At 38.2% G+C, this 27416-nt stretch overlaps 1 protein-coding gene across 1 annotated transcript in view; it reads right to left on the bottom strand.

Moving 5' to 3' along the window:
• Positions 1-27416, bottom strand: part of NEB (nebulin) — a 289834-nt gene that overhangs the window by 184058 nt on the left and 78360 nt on the right. Inside the window, exons 23-34 of the mRNA XM_081243154.1 lie at positions 16201-16398; positions 14083-14190; positions 11737-11835; positions 10861-10965; positions 10666-10773; positions 8871-9182; positions 8559-8765; positions 6315-6419; positions 5448-5555; positions 3376-3687; positions 2174-2380; positions 15-119 (exon numbers count right to left, since the gene is read on the bottom strand). Of these exons, the coding sequence (XP_081099280.1) occupies positions 15-119; positions 2174-2380; positions 3376-3687; positions 5448-5555; positions 6315-6419; positions 8559-8765; positions 8871-9182; positions 10666-10773; positions 10861-10965; positions 11737-11835; positions 14083-14190; positions 16201-16398 (1974 nt within the window). The remainder of the gene's footprint in view (positions 1-14; positions 120-2173; positions 2381-3375; positions 3688-5447; positions 5556-6314; positions 6420-8558; positions 8766-8870; positions 9183-10665; positions 10774-10860; positions 10966-11736; positions 11836-14082; positions 14191-16200; positions 16399-27416) is intronic.

Here is a 27416-nt window from a genome sequence, read left to right as displayed (position 1 = left end):
GGCCAAATACTCACATCACTCATGTTGAAGGCATTGACCTTGGCTTGAATAAACTGCGGTATATCAGGGTCCATAGTGTACTTGTGCTTCCGTTTCTCTCCCTCCACCTTGTAGTTCAACTAAAAACAAAGGAGGCAGAGTGCAAATCGTATTAGCTAACATAATGTAAGTTTCATCTAGCACACGTTCCTTTAAAAAGGAAGACTATCGTTTGTGTTTTTCCATTTATAAGGCAATTAGCTACATTATCACACAGAGGGAGTGTTGGCAGACATATTCACTGCTCATTCCACCCATATTTATTGGAGAGCAGTCTGATCAATAGGCAGCATGGTAGGTTCTGTGTTTAAAGTGGTTAAAAAGAAAAAGGCAGACCTGTCCTCTTGGAGCTTATAGTCCAATAGAGGAAACAGAGAATAGGACATAAATTGTAAGACAGAGCTAGAATTCGTGATGTGTTGTAAATAAAATAACTTTAGGAAAGAAATGAACAGGGTCAGGGTGGGGGGTCAGCAAAGGCTCTCTAAAAAGGTAACATTTACATCCAAACTTGAAGAAAAGGGAAGGGTCCAGGCAGAAGAAGAGCATTCAGGGTCCTGGGTCTAGAAGGGGCATGGCCAGCTTGAGGGACTGAAGGTCGCTGGGCTGGAATGTGCTGAGCAGGGTCCCAGGAGGATTAGACAGGAGGGGGGCGGGGGCACAGAGCTGAGGGCCTTTTCAACCAAGTTAACAGTTTAGATTTTACTTTGAGTTCAAGGAGAAGCTACTAAGGGGTTTTAAGTATAAGAAGGACATGATTTGATTTATGTCTTAAGACAGTCTTTTTGGTTTTTGTGTGACCCCAGGCAGGGAGTCCAGGTAATGGATTATTACAGTTGTCCACATGAGATATGGAGGCCAGAACTAGGGTTGGTGGCAACTGAAAGACAGAGAAGTGTTCCAACAGGATGGCTGAGAAATTTGGGAGGGCTAACTCAGTAGATGCATTGGATGAGGGGGGTTCACATGGGAAGGTGTCAATGGTGACTGCCAGGTTTCAGGCTTGAGTAATTAGGTAGATGTTGATGGCATTTACTGGGATGAGGAAGACTTCATATAGTGAGTTTAGGGTTTTCCTAGCTAACTGGAAAAACACAGGGAGAAGTGACACCTCGGTCAGTACAAAAGAAATCAGAACAATCTACACCATTTAGTACCACTAGAATAGAATTAATCTTGAAACATCTGTGGTAATATGGGACTGGTGTGAGAAATAAAATCCAGAGAACCCTCAAATCTGAACCGAAGAATGCATTCCCCACCTTCGAATATCTGGGGTTAAAGACACAAAAAGTCCTCTCTTCTCTGTTTTATACTTACCACTCTCTTTCTGGGGGAGGTATCTTAGAACTCTGAAATTATCAAATGAGGTGAAGCACTGAGCATTGTAATTAGCCTCTAACTAAGAAAAAGGGTCCAGATAGACCTCGGCTCAGAAAAAAGACTCTGGATGACTCTGAAAGCAAACTGCTTAACTCTTCCCCAGAGGCGTCTCTCTCTCTCAGAATGTCGCCCTATTTATTTTGCAAGGGGATTAGGACATTAGCCTTCTCCTCATCTGGCTAGGTAGAACTCTTGCAACTCAGAGCAATAAATATCTTGGTTTGCCATTCAGACAAGGTCATAGATTATAATAGAAATAATTTTATTTCATATGTATAGTGTAGGGGTCTGCTTATAAATAACATAGACTCGCTACATTTGGAAAACAAAGCAAATTTGGAACATCGTCCTTCTCTCCTTCCTGTTCTTCTTAAGTCCCAAGTTGCTTCAAAAGTAAAACCTTTTGATATACCTCTGAAAGCAGATGATTTGCTAAGACAGATGCACACTCATGAATTGAATTAAGAAGAATTGTGGGGCTTCCCCGGTGGCGCAGTGGTTGAGAGTCCGCCTGCCGATGCAGGGGACACGGGTTCCTATCCCGGTCCGGGAAGATCCCACATGCCACGGAGTGGCTGGGCCCATGAGCCATGGCCGCTGAGCCTGCGCATCCGGAGCCTATGCTCCACAACGGGAGAGGCCACAACAGTGAGAGGCCCGCGTACCGCAAAAAAAAAAAAAAAGAAGGATTGTGAAGTAACTGGTCATGGGGTTATTCATGGACAAAACTGTTTGAAGGAAAACCACTTACATCACTTAGCTGCTTTGTGTTGTGCTGAGCCAAAACCATGCCCATGGAATCAGGCACACTTGTGAACTTGATGGTATCTGGGTGCTGTCGGTACTTTCTCTCATTTAATGCATTGCCTGCTTTCTTGGCCTGCTCAACCTCCAGAGAACCAAAAGGAATCCATCCAACGCCCTTGAAGAAGTTGTTGTACTCATCTTTATATACATGCTGTAAAAGAGTAATCTCAGATAAGGAGATATCCTAATGCATACTCAAGAGCTGTTTCTGGAATCTGTAATTCTATCCAGGGGGGAATGAAGAGCAACCTGTCAGCATGCTTCTGTTTATACTGGAGCTTTTGGCTATCTCTGCCACAGAGCTCCTTACCCAGAATTTGGTCATAAGAAAAAACAGTTCTGTTGTTAGACTGCATTAACATTCCAGGAGAGAATGTAGGCCACATATTTCCATGGGTACTGCTAAAAAAAAAAAGTGTCTCTTTTGACAATAAATTGGGCTTTCCTTTTGATTTCACTGAAATCTCCACAACTTTTGAATTTCACCCACACCGTCCACCTGGGCTCCTCCATCTCAGTTGGAGAGAGACATTCTCACTGAGCAACAATAAAGGAACACAATTTTTTCCCTTTACCAAGGATGATTCTTACAAAAACCTGGCTCCTGCAGCAGGAAATGCTCTGAATATTAAACACCCTCCCCCATGCAGCTCTCCATGAGTCATGCTGCAATCACAAAGCCCTCCTGGTTCATTTTAGATGACTCGTTACATAGATTTACATGCATGAGAGTGTGACCTTGAGTTCAAAAACAAAAGAAGAAAAAAGAAAAAGAACATTCTTGATTTCAGAAAGAATAGAGAATGCTCCTATTTTATATTATACATACTGCCGTTGAAGCAGGCCCACCAGGAGTAACCATTTCCTTTTGTTGACAGCCAGGGTGGCTTATGTACTTAGTAGAACATGGCTTTATCTTTGATCCATAAGTTAATAAAGATAATATCAATGATTGCGATAGGAGCACAGAAAGCTAGTAAAACACAGCGTGTCTGCCACGCCTTTGTTACTCTTTCAATGATGACTGTATATTTTAAAGTGCATTTTTCAAATACCTTATTGTATTGTGAAGTCTACTAAAATAGGAAGAAATGATCACCTGTTCAGTACCAGCACCTCTAGGTCTATAATATTATACATACTCACATCACTCTGAATTTGATTCACATTCCTGGTATGCTCAAGACTCAGGGCATCAGGTAGGTATGTGTAGTGATGTATCGGCTGCTTGTAGTTGATATTGGTGGCAACATCCTGGGCCATCTTTGCAGCTGTAATGCTAACCATGTCCCCAGGGGTATGGTAGCTGGTTTTGGTGTTTTCATAGTTCTTCTTGTATTCACGATCAGACTGTAACTTTGCCACATTCGTATAGTGGACGAGCTTAGGATCATCCTGGAGGCTTCTAAAACCCACATGCTTTCCCTTTGCCTTCTCGTAAGCTTCCTTGTATTTATACTGTGGAGGCAGAATTTGGTTAGCAAAGTCCTAAGCACTGGGAACATTAGGTGGAGCGATTATATTCACACACAAAGGCATTCAGAATATTGTGACTTTCTGGAAGACTGTACAAGAAATACAGTCCACACCCCACGCCCCCCAACCCCAGGAAGCTTAGACTGAAAGCATTTATTTCCAACATTGCTGGGTTATAAATGGGTATCATGGTAAATTCAGGAGCAGTTTCTTTTCTTTGCTACGAATGCTATAGATGATTTGCATGTGGAACTTTATATAGAGCCAACTTTATTAAGTTTTCACACTTAATATAAACATAACATATTCCAAAACATAAGACTACATTCCAAATATATCTCTTGGCTTTCCAGGGATGTGAATTTTCCTAATCCAACATGTTAGTTCACATCACAGAATACTAGAAACACTTCTGTTTTCGATTCTGATTGGTCCAGGATATGTACACAACAGGTGCAGAAGAAACTCTAAAGAACTATACATGCAAAACGTTTATACTCAGATCTCTTTGGGGTGGGGGATGGAAAATATTACTATGTTTGTTGTCTCAGGTGACCTAATATGGTTAAAAAAAAAAAAAAAAAAAAACCTCTTCTCTGGCAGGTAGCTAGGCTTTCACCCAACCCCATTTCTCAGCAGCTACCCTCCAAGCTCACTGCTGAAGCAGCTGCAGATGAATTAAGGAACTATATAATAAGGGCAGGAACCACCGAGACCTTTCCTCATCAGTAAAAGCCTGACTGCAAAAGCTCTGCGGTCCAAGGTCTCTCACCGCTGAGATTGGCAATGGGGTGTAGACTGAGCTCTACAGTAGGTAACAAATCAAAACCTCAATTTTTATATAAGAGAATTCAAATCCACCCAAACTCTGAAGACACTCTGCTCCTGCCATTTAAGCACCAATTTATAAACAAGAGTTTAGCAGGCAAAAGAATTATCAAGTAATTTCTAGGCATGTTAGAAAAAGTTCTGTGTAAGGGCTAAAAATAAAAATGATAATGTCATATTTTAGACTGTCACTTTCTCCTTAAACTAGAAATGTATTTCAGAGTGATGTGCAAAGCTTTGAAGAACACATTTTCAGTACCATCCCTACATGGAAGGCTGTAGAATTCTTACACCCTATCTTCCACATGGTCTGTACATGTGGTTTCTTTCTTTTCTTGTCTCAGATGAAGAGTGTAGCCTCTGGAATAGTGTGTGACAGTGAAATCTATGGGGTGCGTGTGCTTTTGGAAAATTTTGTTTTTCAATGATGAGAAGAAGTATAAGTGTATACTTTTTCTATTACAGATGAAATAAATCAAAATTATATTCTAGAAAAGTGGGCTTTTTCCCATTTGGTTTATAAAATCTGTACATTTTATTTAACATTTTTTCAATCTTCTTAGTACAATTATAATGCAGGCAGTCATCTGAATTTAACGTGTTAGTGGCAGGTGGGGTATTCTCCCTGAAAATAAATGTGGGCTGTCAGGGAAATGTGTCAGGGAAGGTAATTTGGGCTATGAATCAGGAGAGAAAGCCACTGTCAGATTTATGACAGCTCTACCAAGTGGGGTCAACTGAAAAGAATCACAAAATATTGAAAAAGTGACAGGTTTTCAAAACAATATTTTGTGGAGAATTTAAATGTCATTAATTCAACATACTGTTTTCAATGTGGTATCATTTTAACAAGCACCCATTTGATTACTTTGTAAAAAAGACAATCACCCAGATTTCACCTAATTTTTACTCACATCACTGGCAATGTTTCTCGATGCTTTGGCTGCAGTGATAGGTATAGCGTCACCCAGCACATTGTTGCCCTTGGCTATTAAATCATGCCAGTCCTGTTTATAACAGACCTGCGATGGAAAAGGAAAAAGGATGTCAGCATGCTCTGGGGTAATCAGCTACACTGATTCCTCAACAGCTGGGATTGCTTTGTTCTTTTCCAGATAGAAGTTAGAAGAATCTCCTATAGCACACAGTTTTAAGAAGTCACATTAATGGTAAATCAACTACACTTCAATTTTAAAAACAGAAGTCACATTAGCAAAATGTCATACATAAAATTGTATAGCATAAAATTATTAGACTCTGTACTAATCATTCACCCAAGTCTGGTTTGGGCACATATTGAAGAGGGAAATTGAGAAACTGGAGTGGATCCAGAGGAGAATAATAAAGGTTCTGGAAACCACAGTATGTGAGAACCAACTGGAGAAAATGAAGTTCAATCTTATGAAAGGAAGGTCCAGGAAAGACCTGGTGGTTAGCTTTAGAAATTTTAGTGTTGATGTTAAAAAAAAAAAAAAAAAAAAGGAGGGGGGATTTCATTTATCCTTATTTTTCTGGAGGATAAAAACTTCCTCCATGTGCAGAACTAGGAAAACTAGAGGAATATGTGTTGAGCTTGACACAAAGAAGAATGCTATAACCTTTAGAGTTGTCCTACACTTGAAAAGGCTGACTCAAGAGGTACAGAACCATCATCATGGGATATGCTCTAATGGGGGCTATGGAGAAAATTGACCTAAATTGTCAAAGCCCTGTCATACTCTAAAATTCTATTATTTTATCATCAGGTCTGGATTTCACACCCCATCAAAAACCCTACTTACATCACTTATATTGTAAGCATTACACTTGGCCTGGAGAAATTGAGGAACATCAGGACCCATCGTATATTTATGTTTCACATCTTCTCCTTTAGCCTTGTATAAGATCTGCAACACATAGTCACAAAAATAAAATGCATTATGGATGGTACAAAAAGGAAAATACATTAATTACACACTTAATGAAGTTATTCCTAGCATAATCCCCCACAATTTCTATTACTTAAAATTATCAAAGCCATCTTCCTACTTTAAGAAACTCAAGAAACTCATTAAGGAAGACCCAAAAACTCTGTATTAAAATAGAGAGAAAAAAATCCTAAGAAAATAGAAATCTTTGCTTGTCAGATATGAATAAAAAATGAGTTCAAATGTGAAACCCTAAAATGGATAAGAGAATCCACTAAAGCCAGAAAAGGTCATTTTTTGCTAGTGGAGTTAATAGTTCTTAAAGTCTTGGTTTTTATTTTTTTATTTTTGGTTTTTTATTCTTAGAGAGAAAGACGTAGTTAGAATGAGTCTTTCAATTCCCCTAAAAACTTTCCAATTATAATTGTATCAGTAAAAGCACATAATAATTTCCTCATAATATAAAGGTGCTTATATGTAAATCCAGCCTACGCAAGAGGTTTACCACTTCATATTTACCCTATTTTGCCATTTTAAAGATGTCTGAAAGACACCAAAGTGCATGGGGTAGAAATCATACTGTATCCTCCTCTTGGTAATGAAAAAGAAAGAAATTGCTCAGTTTCTAAAACTAAAACAGAATTGGAATCCCAAGTAGATTTTTAATCTCTTGATTGTCATTTATCATATATACCTCCATTTCCCAGGCATGTCTGTGTGGAATACCATATGTAAACTGGTGTGCATGTATCACAAGTAAAATCTGAAATGGCTGATATCTAAATGAATCTCCAAATACTAAATAATTTCTTTTAGGAATCCAAGAGCTATCTTCACTTCCTCACTGCCTTTAGAAACCACATCTAAGCATTCAGAGAATCTCATTAATTTTACCTTCTAAACATCTCCTTTCCCACTGCTATTGCCTGAGTTTGGTCCAAATAAGGTTTCTGTTGAATTTCTGTAGCAGCTTTCTAATTCATCTCCTTGCCTTCAATCTCTCCCCTTTCCAATATCTTCTCTGCATTTTTTGCCAATTATCTTTTAGAACACAGACCTGATAATGCAACTCCATGGATTAAAAATCTTCAGTACTTCCTGTTACCTACCCCATAATGTCCAGAGTATAAATTAACATTCAAGACCCTCAATAATCAGGTCTTGAAGGATTACAATCCTAAATCCTTCATCCTTCACTGTCCTTCCATTCATTACTTCTTGACTGTCATTATGTTTTTCCTTTTGCCAGTAATGCAGGCTTCCCTTATTTGCCAGGGAAGCTCTGGCAGGCAGTTACCCTCTCCTCTTATACTTACTTAGCACATGCCTCTCCTGTAGCATTTGTCTCTCCATATGATGATGCTGTTTCTATCCATGCCTTTGTCTTATACTCTTGTCCTGTATCCCATTCATCCTTGTCTGTTTCATCTTTATACCATCAGCACATAATATAATGCCTGGCACATGGAAGGTGTTCAAGAACATTCATTCAATGAATTAATGAATGAATGTTTTTGATGTCCCTTTAGCTCTTTCATACACCAAATTTTCCTTGAGAGCTGTCTTTAGCCAGAGCGTATACATTGCTCATGGACAGGCAGGCAAACAATATACTAATCTCCTCCAAGACATAAGTAAAGTATCTATAATAATTGTGTATGATGAATTCTGAGGAGAGAAATCATCTACTCATGTGTATTATTTCCCTGTACTAATATTTTATATATGAAAAGCAAATATGAGCAACTTAATATAGAATTGAATATAATGCATTTGCCACAATAAGGTGTATGGGATTTAAGCTTAAGTTTTGTTTGTGGGTGTGTCGTTCTAGGGTAGAACTTTTTGCACTTTCTCAAATACTTTATCCAATAACACAGTATTTATAGGCAGTTAAAAAGGAAGACATTTTTAAAAGGAAGGTAAAAAGCAAGATATAAAAAAAAAAGAAAGAAAATGTTAGTGCCCAAACTAAAAATAAGTGTAATTATTATTTTTAAATGAAATAAAATAATAATTTTAAAAGGAAAAGATATTAGGCTCAGAGAATAAAAATGATGAGCTCATCTTTTGAAGCCTCCCTCCATCCTTTTGCACCCTCTGTTTTGTTGTACTCACATCACTGACTTGCTGTGTGTTCTGTTTTGCCTGGACCATAACTGGGGAGTCCACGATGCTGGTAAATTTGAGGGTGTCTGGATGTTGCCTGTACTTCCTTTCATTCAGGGCATTACCTGCCTTTTTAACTTTTTCTACCTCCAGACTGCCAATAGGTATCCAGCCTATGCCTTTCATGCAGGTGTTGTAGTCTTCCTTATAGACATTCTACACCAAAGAGAGAAGAGAGAAGTGAGTGCTCCAGGCAGTGGGTTCTCTCACGCAGGCTCCCTCCTTAGAGGGGGACTGTCTTGTGGAGTAAATGTCACTTACATCGCTCTGTATGTGCATCATGTTTTTCGACAATTCCAGGTCCATGGCATCAGGCAGGTAGGTGTAGTGATGAAGCAAATGCTTATAGTTGACATTGCTGGCAACATCCTGAGCTTTCTTAGCTGCCACAACATTGAACATATCATGGGGTGTGTTGTATTTGGTCTTTGTCTTCTCATAGTCTTTTTTATACTCCCGGTCCGATTGCATCTTGGCCACATTCACATAATGAACCAGTTTAGGATCATCTTGGAGACTTTGGAAGCCAACCATTTTCCCTTTGGCTTTTTCATAATCTTTTTTGTAGTGAACCTGTTGGAAACAAAGGTGGGCATATTTTTTAATGCAGTTATGAAGGTTTTACTGAACAATGAGACCATGATTTGAGCAACTGAGCTTCCCAGAAATTATTTCAAAACGAAACAATTTGATATTTGCTTGTATATATTTGAAATGTAGCCTGTTAAAATTAAAATGTTATTTAGAGCCCATTTGGTTGTCTGTGGTTGCTTCTGCCACCCAAGGGAGGTTGGGGTGGGGACGTTACTATAATTTATATCAGTGACAAAGTAAAATAAGTTCTGTTCCACTTAGTGATAAAGACAAATGAAAAGATAAATATTTCACAAACTCTACCAATTATACTGTGCTTCTAAAGCCAAATAGCTGGCTATTTTATTAGTAGAATTATACTAGTAGTAGTAATAGTACAATTTTAATGAGTCTTTGGATATTCAAAGGGAGACCCAGAATCAGTAGTGTGTAACACTAATTGGTTCCGAATAATAAAGTGGGGAGAATTAAGCGTCCTTGAGGAGACTTGGGAAGAAACCCAGGAAACGGAGAAGCAGAGATGTGAGGGAAGGTTTTTGTGTATGCTGGGGTGGGGTGGCTGGAGGAGATCACCCACAGAGAAAGGGGATCAGTGAGAAATTCTGGAGCAGGGCTTTTAGGACATGGACATTCATTATTCAGTCTTAATGTATTTATATTGCTGCAGTGACAACTCCATTTCAAACAATCATTAAAGTTGTACTTGGGATTTGGAGGGAAACCAAAAAGAAAGGGCTGAGTTCCATCTCTGGATCATGCAGAGCAGAAAAAGAATAAATCTAGGGGAGGAGAGCCCAGGTGAGCCAGAGCAAAACCATCATGTGCAAACCAGGAGCCAGAGGTGATCAGAAAAGCAAAAACCTCAGAGAATGCAGCAATCATGGGGAGGGAATCCCACTTCCTGCAGGACAGCAGGAGGGGGCAGGAGTCCATTTTATTTAAATCTCAAAGAGCAAAGTGACTTCAGTTCACATCTGAGTTGAAGTAAGATAGGAAAAGAAACAAAAGTCTTAACTTTAATGCAACCTAATGACTGACTCTTAGGGGCTCTGACACTTGAAGCCCATTCATCAGTCTGTAGAAGCAATGAAGTGAAAAGAGAGGTAAGGCAAAGAGGGAATTCATAGAAATTAAGCAAGTTTTGAGATAAAGGTTTACCATCAGGAGGTTATTATGATGTAAATAGCAGGTAACTTCTTTATTTCTATAAGAGAAATAACGTGAATTTGTGCAGAAATATAGATGAGAATTTTAAATTAGGGGGCTTGATTAGAACAGATTTGTTAAGGTTATACAAATCCTTACCCCCAAGAAAATTCAGATCTGTTTAGGGAACTTTCTTCTCTAAATAGTTTCAGCCTGGCTTGCTTCCAGTCAGGGACAGCAGATGCGGAGACTTGGATAAGAAGCCCGCCTGCCCCCATTTTCTGATTACACACAGGTGACCACCAGCTGGACTTACGTCACTCGCCGCCTGCCTGGCAACTTTGGCAGCTTTGATGGGGATCGCATCGTTTCTCAGGTCGTATCCCTTCTTGCTCAGATCTTTCAAGTCTGCTTTGTACATATTCTGAAAGAAAAATGTCATTTGAAGATAACTCAGACCACATGTAGAAAAGGCTTAACCCTCAGTGAGCGGCTGAGCCCACATACACACCTCACTGATATTGTAGGCGTTGACTTTAGCCTGAATGAACTGGGGCACGTCCGCCGGCAGACTGTACTTGTGAATAATTTCCTCCCCTTTGACTTTGTAGGCAATCTGGAAGAGAAAAAAATGCATAAACAAACAAATAAAGTAGGGGAAAGTGTTTAACGGCACAGGAGAATAATTTTGGAGCAGATCACATTGCACAGAGGAGTTTTTTTAATGAAAGACAGTCTCTGTGCCTTCCCCACATTCCCCGGAAAATATCTGTAGGCATTTAAGATCTCCTATGCAATTGCACAGGGTCTGATTTTAGTGCCTGTTAGCCTTGGCAAAAGTCCCTTGGTATGTGCTAAGAACCTCCAGACTAAGGTAGGGGGACCTACCTAAGAGCCCAGGAAAGTGACCCAAAGACAAAGTTAACCTGCAGACACTTTCCTGAGCGTAGGAAAAGTTAATAGGGTGGGATTTACCAACTATCTATATTATATTTTGTGGGCAGTAGGTGACTAAAGGGACTTAGGGGTAGTTTTTACTAAGCATGATTTTTGTCTTACCTCTGACTTTAAATATAACCGTTTCATATGATGTAGTGTCTAAAATCACTTTCCTGATCTTTCCTAGAAATAGGCTTGTGTTTCTGGTTATCAAGAGAAGCCCCTCTTACTTTTTCCTTCGAGAGCAATGTCCAATCACTGAAATATATATAATCATCTACAGATATGAATTAGGTGTGCTTTTTTAATGAAAACCTGGGGAATTATACAGTTGCTCATATAACTGAGTCTCTTTAGATTGCCTAATAAGTACAGGTGATCATTACATTTAGAATACAAATGTATTTGTATTAGTTAACATTTAAATACAGAGAGAATTAACACTTACATCACTCCTCTGGGCCTGGTTAATCTTAGACTGTACTATAATTGGAGCATCTTCAATCGAAGTAAACTTGAGAGTATCTGGATGTTGGCGATATTTTTTCTGTTTGACAAATTAAAAAGAGAAAGATAATAATACTTTCACCAAAAGCTAATAAATCAAAATATTTTAAATTTATTTTGGAGGGACGAGAAATTTTCCTGGTTTTAAAATATAAAAATATTTGATTCTTTGCTGGCTTGGGGGAAAAAATGACTACAATACAAAAACCAACCTTTAAAGAAATTGTTTTAATTTTGGATTGTTTGGGGCAGTACAGACCAATACAAGTTTCAGGAATGACTTTAATTTCTTGCTTATGATGTGAAAGAAGGCACTGTGAAAGCTCAGCAGAATCCCGAAACATCACAAAGTTTTCTAAAGGATTAACAGAAAAGCATGCAAGGACATTTGGAGTATCTTTGCATGACACTAAACAAGCTCCCAGGAATGTCATTTTCCTTGTCACTCCATCAGCAACTGAGGTTCTCCAGTTGAGGGAGGAGGAAGTGAGGAACTAGGGCAATAGCTATGGATTATTAATAAGAAAAGCAGGACTTTTGCTTTGCAAGCTTAATGTGGTTAGTATATAAGTTATCACTAAAGTGCTGAGAAGACACAGGAGAGGGGTCGTGGGGAAGATGTCTCAATTGGGAGCTGGCAACAACTAGCTACCCTTATTCCTATATTCTCCTCCTAGTTCTCTTCATTTTTTCATACTATACATCCCACTTTTGTGTATATAGTAGTATCCCTCTTTCAACTTCAGACTTCTGAAAACCACTAACCCAGAATTTTTTCTGAAAGATCTCGAGTAGATAAAGTGGTTTTCACCAAAAACAAACAGAAGCACAAAACAATAAGAACAACAAAAACTTGGGTGTGGAAGACAACCCTCACTTAGCACCTCTGACCCTTCTTTATGTGGTCTAACTTCCTGGATGACGGATTCACCTGACAGCAGGGGGAACGTTCAACTGCTGTCAGAGAAGGGACTGCTTTAAGAGCCCCAAGATCATCTTTGTTTCTTCTTAGACTGAATAACAACATATATACTACTTCAAAGTCATCAAGAATATAGCATAAGGTATAATAATACTTCAAAGAAAATTTCTATAATAGTCATTATATGCATAATTCACAATTGCCAAATATTGGAAAAAATCCACATGCCCACTAACTGGACAATCAAAGCGTGATATAGCCGTGCAAACAATACTACTCTCACTAATAAAAAGGAAAATAGTACAGACACATGTAGAGATATGGATGAACCTCAAAAACATTATGCTAAGTGAAAGAAAAGGCAAAATTATAGAGGCAGAAAGCAGATCGGTGGTTGTCTGGGGTTGAAAATGGGAGTGGGAATTTTTTGGGTTGCTAGCAGCATCTTAAAATTCAATTGTGGGGCTTCCCTGGTGGTGCAGTGGTTGAGAGTCCACCTGCCGATGCAGGGGACACGGGTTTGTGCCCCGGTCCAGGAAGATCCCACATGTCGCGGAGCAGCTGGGCCCGTGAGCCATGGCCGCTGAGCCTGTGCGTCCGGAGCCTGTGCTCCTCAACGGGAGTGGCCACAACAGTGAGAGGCCCATGTACCGCAAAAAAAAAAAAAAATTCAATTGTGGGTCTGATATCACTGAGCCCCTGAATCTACGCCAGCAGCCAACTCCCTCCTGACTATTTTGAAGGCAAAGTATTTGAGTAGCCTCCATAACTTCAACTATTCTCTCTTTCTTGCTGCTAAAACCATTCCTAACTAGTAGGGGGATCTCATGAAACCCAAGGCCAAAGTTGAAACAACCTTGACCTAACCTCTTGATATCAACTGCATCCAACGACCTAACAGAGCCTGCAGTCCAACCTCCCTTGACCATGCTGATTTCACTCCTATATTGTGTATTTCATAATATACTACTCATTTTCTATCTTGCTTCTGAAAAATAAAGATGCATTTACTGGTTTAAAAAAATTCAATTGTGGGGATGGCTATGCAACTAGATGGATTTATTAAAACTTGTCAAGGTGTACACTTAAAATATGTGAATTTTTGTGGTATGCAAACTATAGCTAGATAAAGCTGTTAAAAGTATTTCTGTCATGAGTGGTTAACGTAAACGACTTTGGTGATGTGAAGAGGTATGATTATCTACCGAGATAATTCATGCACATGATAAGCTGGGTTTTTTTTTTCCTCAGCAACAATACTAGAAAATGAAGTGGTAAAGGAGGCATTTCCCATGGTTTGAGAAGTTTTACCAGGTCACATTCACAAATCTATCTCTGTGACACACAGAGATATGATGGCTTTACCTCATTCAGAATGTTTGAAGCTCGCTTTGCCTTTTCCACTTCTAAGGACCCAAAAGGTACCCAGCCGCAACCTTTCATCCAGCTATTGTAGTCAGCTTTGTATTGGACCTAAAACACCAAGAGAAAGGTTACATTTCTTTACTCAGCATCATCCTTCTTTGTAAAATCATTAACATTTTCCCCAAAAGAATGCTTTTAAGATTTCTGACCAGTTTCCTTATTCCATACATTGAGGTTATTTTAAACATTTCCTTGGGGAGAGATTTTAATAGCCCTTAGGTTTTCACTGTTCTTTCTAGTTGGCATATGTTCTACTTCATCCTTGTTTCCAAAGTATGTGGAATTATAATTCCAATCTGCTAAATTCAAAGCTGTATTTCAAAGAATAAATGAAATTGTTATATTTAGATCATCAAACGTGAGATGTTTGCTCACTAGAATATATTATGTATTATGTTTCTATGGTCAGATTATAACTGAAGGCCGTATTGTAGGTGGATAATTTTGCTCATTTTCTGATAAGACTTGATAGTAGTTATTTGTATTAAGTGTTTACACATATTGCCCTTCATGTGTAATGGTAAGCTTAGGAGTGTTTCTACATTGGCTAACAACACACTTTAATATAGTTGTATTCAATAATTTGCTTATGGAGAGCAGTTAGCATTTGGAATTGGACCTATCTGGGAGACAGTTACTTGATGCTATTAAAATAATGACCTACTCCTGTTGTCTGGCTATAGGTGATACCTAAAACATGTACTCTAGATACAAAATTCAGATGATTGTTCTTTAGTGTGGGCCCTCGAACTGGAATGAAAAATCAAGAAACCATTGGTTCCTGCCTTTGAAAAACCTATGATCTATTTGGGAGGAAGAAACATAACAAAATGAAACAAATAAGATAATAATGCTTAAAATAGAATTTTTAGTGATAAGAATGTAAAATTGTGCAGCTGCTATGGAAAATAGTACAGCAATTCCTCAAAAAATTAAAAATAGAACTACCAAATCATCCAGAAATTCTACTTCTGGGTATATACTCAAAAGAATTGAAAGCAGGATCTTGAAGATATTCATACATCCATGTTCACTGTGGCATTAGTCACAATAGCCAGAAGGTGGAAGCAACCCAAATGTTCACTGACAGATGAATGGATAACCCAAATGTATACACATAGAATGGGATAGAATTCAGCCTCAAAAAGGAAGGAAATTCTGACACATACTATAACATGGATGAACCTTGAGGACATTATGTTAAGTGAAATAAACCAGTCACAAAAGGACAAGCACTGCATAATTCCATTGATACGAGGTCTTTAGAGTAGTCCAACTCACAGAGACAGAAAGTAGAAGGGTGGTTAACAGGGACTGAGGGGAAGAGGAAATGGGGAGTTGTTTAATGTGCAGAGAGTTGCATTTTTGCAAGACAAAAAAGTTCTGGAGATTGGTTGCACAACAATGGGAATGTAACTAACTGCTGCTGAACTGTACAATCAAAACTGGTAAAGATGGCAAATATTATGTCTATATTACCATTTAAAAAAATAGAATTGTTAGGATAAAGTATTCAGTTGTATAGCTCAGACAAATTAATTTGCCTAAAGAAGTTTTGATCTGCAGGAAAAAAACCTAGCTATTATAAAAAGTAATGCTATAAATAATATATTTTATTTTCAGACAAGATAGCAATCTATACAAAAAATTATTGATAATGATGAATGTGATAATTATGATAATGGTGATGATGATAATAGTGAATGTTTACTGAGAATTCACCAGGGCCCAGCACCATGCTAAGAGTATTTTGAATGCATTTAAATAATGAAAACAATTCTTTTGTATTATTCCAATTTTGCAGGAGGACTCTAAACTCAGGAAGGTTGATCACTTTCCCAAAAGGAAACTGGGATGGGGTGCTTGCCAGACCCAGGCCTCTCTAACTCTGAGAGGCGTGCTCTCATAGAATCCCAAGGATTATTTTCCCATTACATACTTGCTACATACAGAAGACAATGCAGATACTTCTGAGAATTGCCAAAAAATCACTCAACTTAGAAATCCTTTTCAGTTTCTACCTTAAAAAGAGGGAATAGAGAAAATCTGGTTACTCACATCACTCTGCAGTGCATAAGCCTTCTTGGCAAGGTCCATGTTAATGCTGTCCAGCGGGTAGCTGTAATTGTGTAAGAGGTGCTTATAGTCCACATCACTGGCAATTGCCTGAGATTTCTTAGCTTGAGTCACTTGGAGCATATCAAGAGGTGCCGTGTAGATAGTTTTTGACTTTTCATAGTTTTTACGATATTCATGCTGTGAATAGGAAATTACCATTTATTAGCACAAATCTTCAATGGATTTCCAGAAAAGCACAGAGATCTCTCATAAACAACAAATACAAGATTTTTTTCCTTCTAGTTAGTTATTTTTTTCCTAAAATGTGATCATATGTTTCACATCATTGAAACCAGCCCTCCCAAAAATCATGGGCAGATGCATGAACAGATCTTCTCAAATCTTTGTTTAGATCAAAGAAGAACTGTTAGACAGTAGGAATGGGCCACAGCTTCTGATTCAGCCAGCTATTATTTTATTTTAAAACAGGGTTTTTCAAGGACCACTAGCAAGCATTATTTCTGCTAAGGTAATCTAACCTTGGAAGAGTATTCCATTAAAGAAGTATTTTTTAAACTGTCAAAAATCATTTGACAATCATTTCATACTTCTGATTTTATAAAATGACTCCTTCATAAATAGAGCTGTACACTTGACTTCCTGACTGTTCTAAAGTCATCTTTAAGTGAATAGTTACTGATTTTTCAACCTGACTATTCTACTTTGGACAACAGATAAGCCCCACTGAGAACCCCAGAGGTTTTTCCATACTAAGTTTAATTTTGGTAACAATTTAAAAGAAGTTTCAGATTTCAGCAGTTATAAGACCTCAAAGGAGAAAAATTTATGAAACTGAGCCACTGAAGTAACGTTGACCCTTATGTACAGTGTTCTCATAAACCAAATGTCCTGACTGGCCTCAGAAGGCACTTTCATCGGTTGGTTTTCTGGAATGGTTAGACAAGGTGTTAATTAGGTCAAAGTCCCAGCTTCATCACGTCTGCTCACCAATTACCTTAAAAGAGAGAAAAATTCTGACCCAGAATTTTTCCTTTAGGAAGATTCTAAACCTATTATATCTCCCTATAATCACATAAGCTCTAAAGACAGTGATCCAAGCTAGCAAGTATAGATGTGCATTATAAATCTCCTGCAGAAATTCCTTTTACAAATAATCCAATCTTTTAACTTTCTTAGGGAATATAGTCTTCCGTCTAAAACATCGTGGGTAGTCAGTTTCACAGAATAAATTCCTCTCTTAATTGTAAAATCTAGGCCCTGGTTTATGAAAATAAAATATGGAAACTTTCTGATGGCACGCAAGAACACTGAAAAAAATAAAGACAGTTTGTCTTTATTAGAAATAAACGGATAAAGCAATGTTGCAATAGCAGTTGGTGTGTGGAAGTGTTTTTGACTAAATTGTTTTGACCCTTTTGTTCAAGTTCAGATAAGCTCACACATGCCTGCACATATAAAAGGTTGTCAAAGATCCAAATAGCTTTATTTATTTTTATTTTTATCTATTTATTTATTTGGTCCCACCGAGTGGCCTGTGGGATCCCAGTTCCCCAGCCAGAGATGGAACCTGTGCCCCACTGCAGTGGAAGCATGGAGTCTTAACCACTGGACCACCAGGGAATTCCCTACTGATTTATTTTTTTATTGAAGTATAGTTGATTTACAATATTAGTTTCAGGTAGACAGCATAGTAATTCAGTATTTTTACAGATTATGCTCCATTAAAAGTTATTACAAGATAATGGCTATAATTCCCTGTGTTGTACAATATAACCTAATTGCTTATCTATTTTATGCATAACAGTTTGTGTCTCTTAATCCCATACCCCTATCTTGCCTCTCTCTCCTTCCCTCTCCCTACTGGTAACTATCAATTCAAGTTTGTTTCTATATCTGTGTCTGTCTCTGTTTTGTTATATATGTTCATTTGTTTTATTTTTTAGATTCCACATATAAGTGATATCATACAGTATTTGTCTTTCTCCATCTGACTTATTTTACAAGCATAATATTCTCTAGGTACATCCACACTGCTGCAAATGGCAGAATTTCACTCATTTATGGCTGAGTGATACTTGATTGTATATATATACCACATATTCTTTATCCATTTTTCTGTTGATGGATGCTTAGGTTGCTTCCATATCTTGGCTATTGTAAATAATGCTGCTACAAATATTGGGGTACATGTTTCTTTTTGAACTAGTGTTTTCATCTTTTCTGGATATATGCCCAGGAGTGGAACTGCTGGATCATATGGTAGCTCTATTTTTAGTTTTTTAAGGAACCTCCATACTGTTTTCCATAGTGGCTGCACCAATTTACACACCCATCAACAGTGAAGGAGGGTTCCCTTTTCTCTACATCCTTGCCAACATTTGCTATTTGTAGACTTTTTGATGATATAGCCATTCTGACAGGGATGAGGTGATATCTCATTGTTGTTTTGATTTGTATTTCTCTAAAAATTAGCAATGCTGAGCATCTTTTCATTAGACTGTTAGCCACCTGTATGCCTTCTTTGGAAAAATGTCTATTCGAGTCTTCTGTCCATTTTCTTTTTTGTTTTTTTGATTGTTTGCTTTCTTGATACTGAGCTGCATGAGCCATTTATATAGTCTGGATGTTAACCCCTTGTTGGCCATATCATTTGCAAATATGTTCTATTTCATAGATTGTCTCTTCGTTTTGTTGACAGTTTCCTTTGCTGTGCAAAAGATTTTAAGTTTAATTAGGTCCCATTTTTTCTGTTTGTTTTAATTTCTTTTGTCTTATGAGACAGATCCAAAAAAATATTGCCAAGATCTACGTCAAGGAGTGTTCTGCCTATGTTCCCTTCTAGGAATATTATGATTTCAGGTCTTTAATTGATCTTGAGTTTATTTTTGTATATGGAGTTCTAATCTCATTCTTTTACATGTAGCTGTCCGGTTTTCCCAGCACCACTTATTGAAGACACTGTCTTTTCTCCATTGTATATTCTTGCCTCCTTTTTCATAATTTAATTGACCATAGGCACGTGAGTTTGTTTCTGGGCTCTCTATTCTGTTCCATTGATCTCTGTGTCTGATTTTGTACAGGACTATGCTGTTTTGATTTCTGTAGCTTTGTAATATAGTCTGAAGTTTGGAAGCATAATACCTCCAGCTTTGTTCTTTCTTCTCAAGATTGGTTTGGCTATTCAGGATCTACTGTGGTTCCATATAAGTTTTAGAATTATTTGTTCTAGTTCTGTGAAAAATGTTATGGGTATTTTGATATGGATTGCATAACATCTGTAGACTTCTTTGGGATGTATGGGTATTTTTTTTTTTTTTTTTTTTTTTGCGTTACGCAGGCCTATCACTGTTGTGGCCTCTGCCTTTGCGGAGCACAGGCTCCAGACGCGCAGGCTCAGCAGGCATGGCTCACAGGCCTAGCCGCTCTGCAGCATGTGGGATCTTCCCGGACCGGGGCACGAACCCGTGTCCCCTGCATCGGCAGGCGGACTCTCAACCACTGCGCCACCAGGGAAGCCCTGTATGGGCATTTTAACAACATTAATTCTTCTAATCCATGACAATGGGATATCTTTCCATTGTTTTGTATCACCTTCAATTTTCTTCATCAATGTCTTATAGTCTTCAGAGTACTGGTATTTTACCTCCTTCGTTAAATTTATTCCTATTTTACACTACCATTTACCACTGCAACAAAAAGAATAAAATACCTAGGAATAAACCGACCTCAGGAGACAAAAAGCCTGTATGCAGAAAACTACAAGACACTGATGAAAGAAATTAAAGATGATACCAACAGATGGAGAGATATACCATGTTCTTGGATTGGAAGAACGAATATTGTGAAAATCACTATACTACCCAAAGCAATCTACAGATTCAATGCAATCCCTATCAAATTACCTATGGCATTTTTTACGGAGCTAGAACAAATCATCTTAAAATTTATATGGAGACACAAAAGACCCTGAATAGCCAAAGCAGTCTTGAGGGGAAAAAAATGGAGCTGGAGAGTGAGCCAGAGTCCCTGAAAAGGCTGCTCCTTTAACCCTGTTCTGTCTGAGCAAAGAACAGACGCCCTACAGCAACCTACACGCAGAGGCGGGGCCAAATCCAAAGCTGAGACCCAGGAGCTGTGAGAACAAAGAAGAGAAAGGGAAACCTCTCCCAGCAGCCTCAGAAGCAGCGGATTAAAGCTCCACAATCAACTTGATGTACCCTGCATCTGTGGAATACATGAATAGACAACACATCATCCCAAATTGAGGAGCCAGGAGTCAGTGCTGTGCCTCTGAGGTGGGAGAGCCAACTTCAGGACACTGGTCCACAAGAGACCTCCCAGCTCCACATAATATCAAATGGCGAAAATCTTCCAGAGATCTCCATCTCAACACCAGCACCCAGCTTCACTCAACGACCAGCAAGCTACACTGCTGGACACCCTATGCCAAACAACTAGCAAGACAGGAACACAATGCCACCCATTAGCAGAGAGGTGGCCTAAAATCATAAAAAGTCCACAGACACCCCAAAACACACCACCAGACGTGGACCTGCCCACCAGAAAGACAAGATCCAGCCTCATCCACCAGAACACAGGCACTAGTCCCCTCCACCAGGAAGCCTACACAACCCACTAAACCAACCTTAGCCACTGGGGACAGACACCAAAAACAACGGGAACTATGAACCTGCAGCCTGCAAAAAGGAGACCCCAAACACAGTAACATAAGCAAAATGAGAAGACAGAAAAACACACAGCAGGAGAAGGAGCAAGATAAAAACCCACCAGACCTAACAAATGAAGAGGTAATAGGCAGTCTACCTGAAAAAGAATTCAGAATAATGATGGTAAAGATGATCCAAGATTCTATTTCCAAGATTCAAAATCTTGGAAATAGAATAGACAAAATGCAAGAAACAGTTAACAAGGACCTAGAAGAACTAAAGATGAATCAAGCATCGATTAAAAACACAATACATGAAATACAAAATACTCTAGATGGGATCAATAGCAGAATAACTGAGGCAGAAGAACGGATAAGTGAGGTGGAAGATAAAATAGTGGAAATAACTGTTGCAGAGCAAAATAAAGAAAAAAGAATGAAAAGAACAGAGGACAGTCTCAGAGACCTCTGGGACAACATTAAACGCACCAACATTCGAATTATAGGGGTTCCAGAAGAAGAAGAGAAAAAGAAAGGGACTGAGAAAATATTTGAAGAGATTATAGTTGAAAACTTCCCTAATATGGGAAAGGAAATAGTTAATCAAGTCCAGGAGGCACAGAGAGTCCCATACAGAATAAATCCAAGGAGAAATACGCCAAGACACATATTAATCAAACTGTCAAAAATTAAACACAAAGAAATCATATTAAAAGCAGCAAGGCAAAAACAACAAATAACACACAAGGGAATCCCCATCAGGATAACAGCTGATCTATCAGCAGAAACTCTACAAGCCAGAAGGGAGTGGCAGGACATAATTAAAGTGATGAAGGAGAAAAACCTGCAACCAAGATTACTCTACCCAGCAAGGATCTCATTCAGATTTGATGGAGAAATTAAAACGTTTACAGACAAGCAAAAGCTGAGAGAGTTCAGCACCACCAAACCAGCTTTACAACAAATGCTAAAGGAACTTCTCTAGGCAAGAAACACAACAGAAGGAAAAGACCTACAATAACGAACCCAAAACAATTAAGAAAATGGGAATAGGAACATACATATCGATAATTACCTTAAATGTAAATGGACTAAATGCTCCCACCAAAAGACACAGATTGGCTGAATGGATACAAAAACAACACCCATATATATGCTGTCTACAAGAGACACACTTCAGACCTAGAGACACATACAGACTGAAAGTAAGGGGATGGAAAAAGATATTCCATGCAAATGGAAACCAAAAGAAAGCTGGAGTAGCAATTCTCATATCAGACAAAATAGACTTTAAAATAAAGACTACTAGAAGAGACAAAGAAGGACACTACATAATGATCAAGGGATCGATCCAAGAAGAAGATATAACAATTGTAAATATTTATGCACCCAACATAGGAGCACCTCAATACATAAGGCAAATACTAACAGCCATAAAAGGAGAAATCGACAGTAACACACTCATAGTAGGGGACTTTAACACCCCCTTTCACCAATGGACAGATAATCCAAAATGAAAATAAATAAGGAAACACAAGCTTTAAATGATACATTAAACAAGACGGACTTAATTGATATTTATAGGACATTCCATCCAAAAACAACAGAATACACATTTTTCTCAAGTGCTCATGGAACATTCTCCAGGATAGATCATATCTTGGGTCACAAATCAAGCCTTGGTAAATTTAAGAAAATTGAAATTGTATCAAGTATCTTTTCCGACCACAATGCTATGAGACTAGATATCAATTACAGGAAAAGAGCTATAAAAAATACAAACACATGGAGGCTAAACAATACACTACTTAATAACGAAGTGATAACTGAAGAAATCAAAGAGGAAATTAAAAAATACCTAGAAACAAATGACAATGGAGACACGACGACCCAAAACCTATGAGACGCAGCAAAAGCAGTTCTAAGAGGGAAGTTTATAGCAATACAATCCCACCTTAAGAAACAGGAAACATCTCGAATAAACAACCTAACCTTGCACCTAAAGCAATTAGAGAAAGAAGAACAAAAACATCCCAAAGTTAGCAGAAGGAAAGAAATCATAAAAATCAGATCAGAAATAAATGAAAAAGAAATGAAGGAAATGATAGCAAAGATCAATAAAACTAAAAGCTGGTTCTTTGAGAAGATAAACAAAATTGATAAACCATTAGCCAGACTCATCAAGAAAAAAAGCAAGAAGACTCAAATCAATAGAATTAGAAATGAAAAAGGAGAAGGAACAACTGACACTGCAGAAATACAAAAGATCATGAGAGATTACTACAAGCAACTCTATGCCAATAAAATGGACAACCTGGAAGAAATGGACAAATTCTTAGAAATGCACAACCTGCCAAGACTGAATCAGGAAGAAATAGAAAATATGAACAGACCAATCACACGCACTGAAATTGAAACTGTGATAAAATATCTTCCAACAAACAAAAGCTCAGGACCAGATGGCTTCACAGGCGAATCTATAAAGCATTTAGAGAAGAGCTAACACCTATCATTCTCAAACTCTTCCAAAATATAGCAGAGGGAGGAACACTCCCAAACTCATTCTACGAGGCCACCATCACCTTGATACCAAAACCAGACAAGGATGTCACAAAGAAAGAAAACTACAGGCCAATATCACTGATGAACATAGATGCAAAAATCCTCAACAAAATACTAGCAAACACAATCCAACAGCACATTAAAAGGATCATACACTATGATCAAGTGGGGTTTATTCCAGGAATGCAAGGATTCTTCAATATATGCAAATCAATCAACGTGATACACCATATTAACAAATTGAAGGAGAAAAACCATATGATCATCTCAATAGATGCAGAGAAAGCTTTCGACAAAATTCAACACCCATTTATGATAAAAACCCTGCAGAAAGTAGGCATAGAGGGAACTTTCCTCAACATAATAAAGGCCATATATGACAAACCCACAGCCAGCATCGTCCTCAATGGTGAAAAACTGAAACCATTTCCACTAAGATCAGGAACAAGACAAGGTTGTCTACTCTCACAACTCTAATTCAACATAGTTTTGGAAGTTTTAGCCACAGCAATCAGAGAAGAAAAGGAAATAAAAGGAATCCAAATCGGAAAAGAAGAAGTAAAGCTGTCACTGTTTGCAGATGACATGATACTATACATAGAGAATCCTAAAGATGCTACCGAAAAACTACTAGAGCTAATCAATGAATTTGGTAAAGTAGCAGGATACAAAATTAATGTACAGAAATCTCTGGCATTCCTGTACACTAATGATGAAAAATCTGAAAGTGAAATCAAGAAAACACTCCCATTTACCATTGCAACAAAAAGAATAAAATATCTAGGAATAAACCTACCTAAGGAGACAAAAGACCTGTATGCAGAAAATTGTAAGACACTGATGAAAGAAATTAAAGATGATACAAATAGATGGAGAGATATACCATGCTCCTGGATTGGAAGAATCAATATTGTGAAAATGACTCTACTGCCCAAAGAAATCTACAGATTCAATGCAATCCCTATCAAACTACCACTGGCATTTTTCACAGAACTAGAACAAAAAATTTCAAAATTTGTTTGGAAAAACAAAAGACCCCGAATAGCCAAAGCAATCTTGAGAACGAAAAACGGAGCTGGAGGAATCAGGCTCCCTGACTTCAGACTATACTACAAAGCTACAGTAATCAAGACAGTGTGGTACTGGCATAAAAACAGAAAGATAGATCAATGGAACAGGATAGAAAGCCCAGAGATAAACCCACGCACATATGGCCAACTTATCTTTGATAAAGGAGGCAAGAATGTACAGTGGAGAAGGGACAGCCTCTTCAATAAGTGGTGCTGGGAAAACTGGACAGGGACATATAAAAGTATGAGATTAAATCATTCCCTAACACCATACACAAAAATAAGCTCAAAATGGATTAAAGACCTAAATGTAAGGCCAGACACTATCAAACTCTTAGAGGAAAACATAGGCAGAACACTCTATGACATAAATCACAGCAAGATCCTTTTTGACCCACCTCCTAGAGAAATGGAAATAAAAACAAAGATAAACAAATGGGACCTAATGAAACTTCAAAGCTTTTGCACAGCAAAGGAAACCATAAACAAGACCAAAAGAGAACCCTCAGAATGGGAGAAAATATTTGCAAATGAAGCAACTGACAAAGGATTAATCTCCAAAATTTATAAACAGCTCATGCAGCTCAATAGCAAAAAAACAAACAACCCAATCCAAAAATGGGCAGAAGACTTAAATAGGCATTTCTCCAAAGAAGATATACAGACTGCCAACAAACACATGAAAGAATGCTCAACATCATTAATCATTAGAGAAATGCAAATCAAAACTACAATGAGATATCATCTCACACCAGTCAGAATGGCCATCATCAAGAAATCTAGAAACAATAAATGCTGGAGAGGGTGTGGAGAAAAGGGAACACTCTTGCACTGCTGGTGGGAATGTGAATTGGTACAGCCGCTATGGAGAACAGTATGGAGGTTCCTTAAAAAACTAAAAATAGAACTACCATATGACCCAGCAATCCCACTACTAGGCATATACCCTGAGAAAACCATAATTCAAAAAGAGACATGTACCAAAATGTTCATTGCAGCTCTATTCACAATAGCCCGGAGCTGGAAACAACCTAAGTGTCCATCATCGGATGAATGGATAAAGAAGATGTGGCACATATATACAATGGAATATTACTCAGCCATAAAAAGAAACGAAACTGAGCTATTTGTAATGAGGTGGATAGACCTAGAGTCTGTCATACAGAGTGAAGTAAGTCAGAAAGAGAAAGACTAATACCATATGCTAACACATATATATGGAATTAAAAAAAAATGTCAGGAAGAACCTAGGGGTAAAACGGGAATAAAGACACAGACCTACTTGAGAATGGACTTGAGGATATGGGGAGGGGGAAGGGTAAGCTGTGACAAAGCGAAAGAGAGGCATGGACATATATACACTACCAAACGTAAGGTAGATAGATAGCGGGAAGCAGCTGCAGAGCACAGGGAGATCAGCTTGGTGCTTTGTGACTGCCTGGAGGGGTGGGATGGGGAGGGTGGGAGGGAGAGAGATGCATGAGGGAAGGGATGTGGGAACAGATGTATATGTATGACTGATTCACTTTGTTATAAAGCAGAAACTACAAAAAAAAAAAAGATCATACACCATGATCAAGTGGGGTTTATTCCAGGAATGCGAGGATTCTTCAATATACGCAAATCAATCAACGTGATACACCATATTAACAAATTGAAGGAGAAAAACCATATGATCATCTCAATAGATGCAGAGAAAGCTTTCGACAAAATTCAACACCCATTTATGATAAAAACCCTGCAGAAAGTAGGCATAGAGGGAACTTTCCTCAACATAATAAAGGCCATATATGACAAACCCACAGCCAGCATCGTCCTCAATGGTGAAAAACTGAAACCATTTCCACTAAGATCAGGAACAAGACAAGGTTGCCCACTCTCACCACTCTTATTCAACATAGTTTTGGAAGTTTTAGCCACAGCAATCAGAGAAGAAAAGGAAATAAAAGGAATCCAAATCGGAAAAGAAGAAGTAAAGCTGTCACTGTTTGCAGATGACATGATACTATACATAGAGAATCCTAAAGATGCTACCAGAAAACTACTAGAGCTAATCAATGAATTTGGTAAAGTAGCAGGATACAAAATTAATGCACAGAAATCTCTGGCATTCCTATATACTAATGATGAAAAATCTGAAAGTGAAATCAAGGAAACACTCCCATTTACCACTGCAACAAAAAGAATAAAATATCTAGGAATAAACCTACCTAAGGAGACAAAAGACCTGTAGGCAGAAAATTATAAGACACTGATGAAAGAAATTAAAGATGATACAAATAGATGGAGAGATGTACCATGTTCTTGGATTGGAAGAATCAACATTGTGAAAATGACTCTACTACCCAAAGCAATCTACAGATTCAGTGCAATCTCTATCAAACTACCACTGGCATTTTTCACAGAACTAGAACAAAAAATTTCACAATTTGTATGGAAACACAAAAGACCTCGAATAGCCAAAGCAATCTTGAGAACGAAAAATGGAGCTGGAGGAATCAGGCTCCCTGACTTCAGACGATACTACAAAGCTACAGTAATCAAGACAGTATGGTACTGGCAAAAAAACAGAAAGATAGATCAATGGAACAGGATAGAAAGCCCAGAGATAAACCCATGGACATACGGTCACCTTATCTTTGATAAAGGAGGCAGGAATGTACAGTGGAGAAAGGACAGCCTCTTCAATAAGTGGTGCTGGGAAAACTGGATAGGGACATGTAAAAGTATGAGATTAGATCACTCCCTAACACCATACACAAAAATAAGCTCAAAATGGATTAAAGACCTAAATGTAAGGCCAGACACTATCAAACTCTTAGAGGAAAACATAGGCAGAACACTCTATGACATAAATCACAGCAAGATCCTTTTTGACCCACCTCCTAGAGAAATGG

The sequence above is a fragment of the Mesoplodon bidens genome, assembly GCF_964165515.1.
Source record: "Mesoplodon bidens genome assembly, chromosome: 8".
Classification (NCBI taxonomy): Eukaryota; Metazoa; Chordata; class Mammalia; order Artiodactyla; family Ziphiidae; genus Mesoplodon; species Mesoplodon bidens.
Note: the sequence above shows the minus strand (reverse complement) of the source record. Positions and strands in the feature narration are given on the sequence as shown.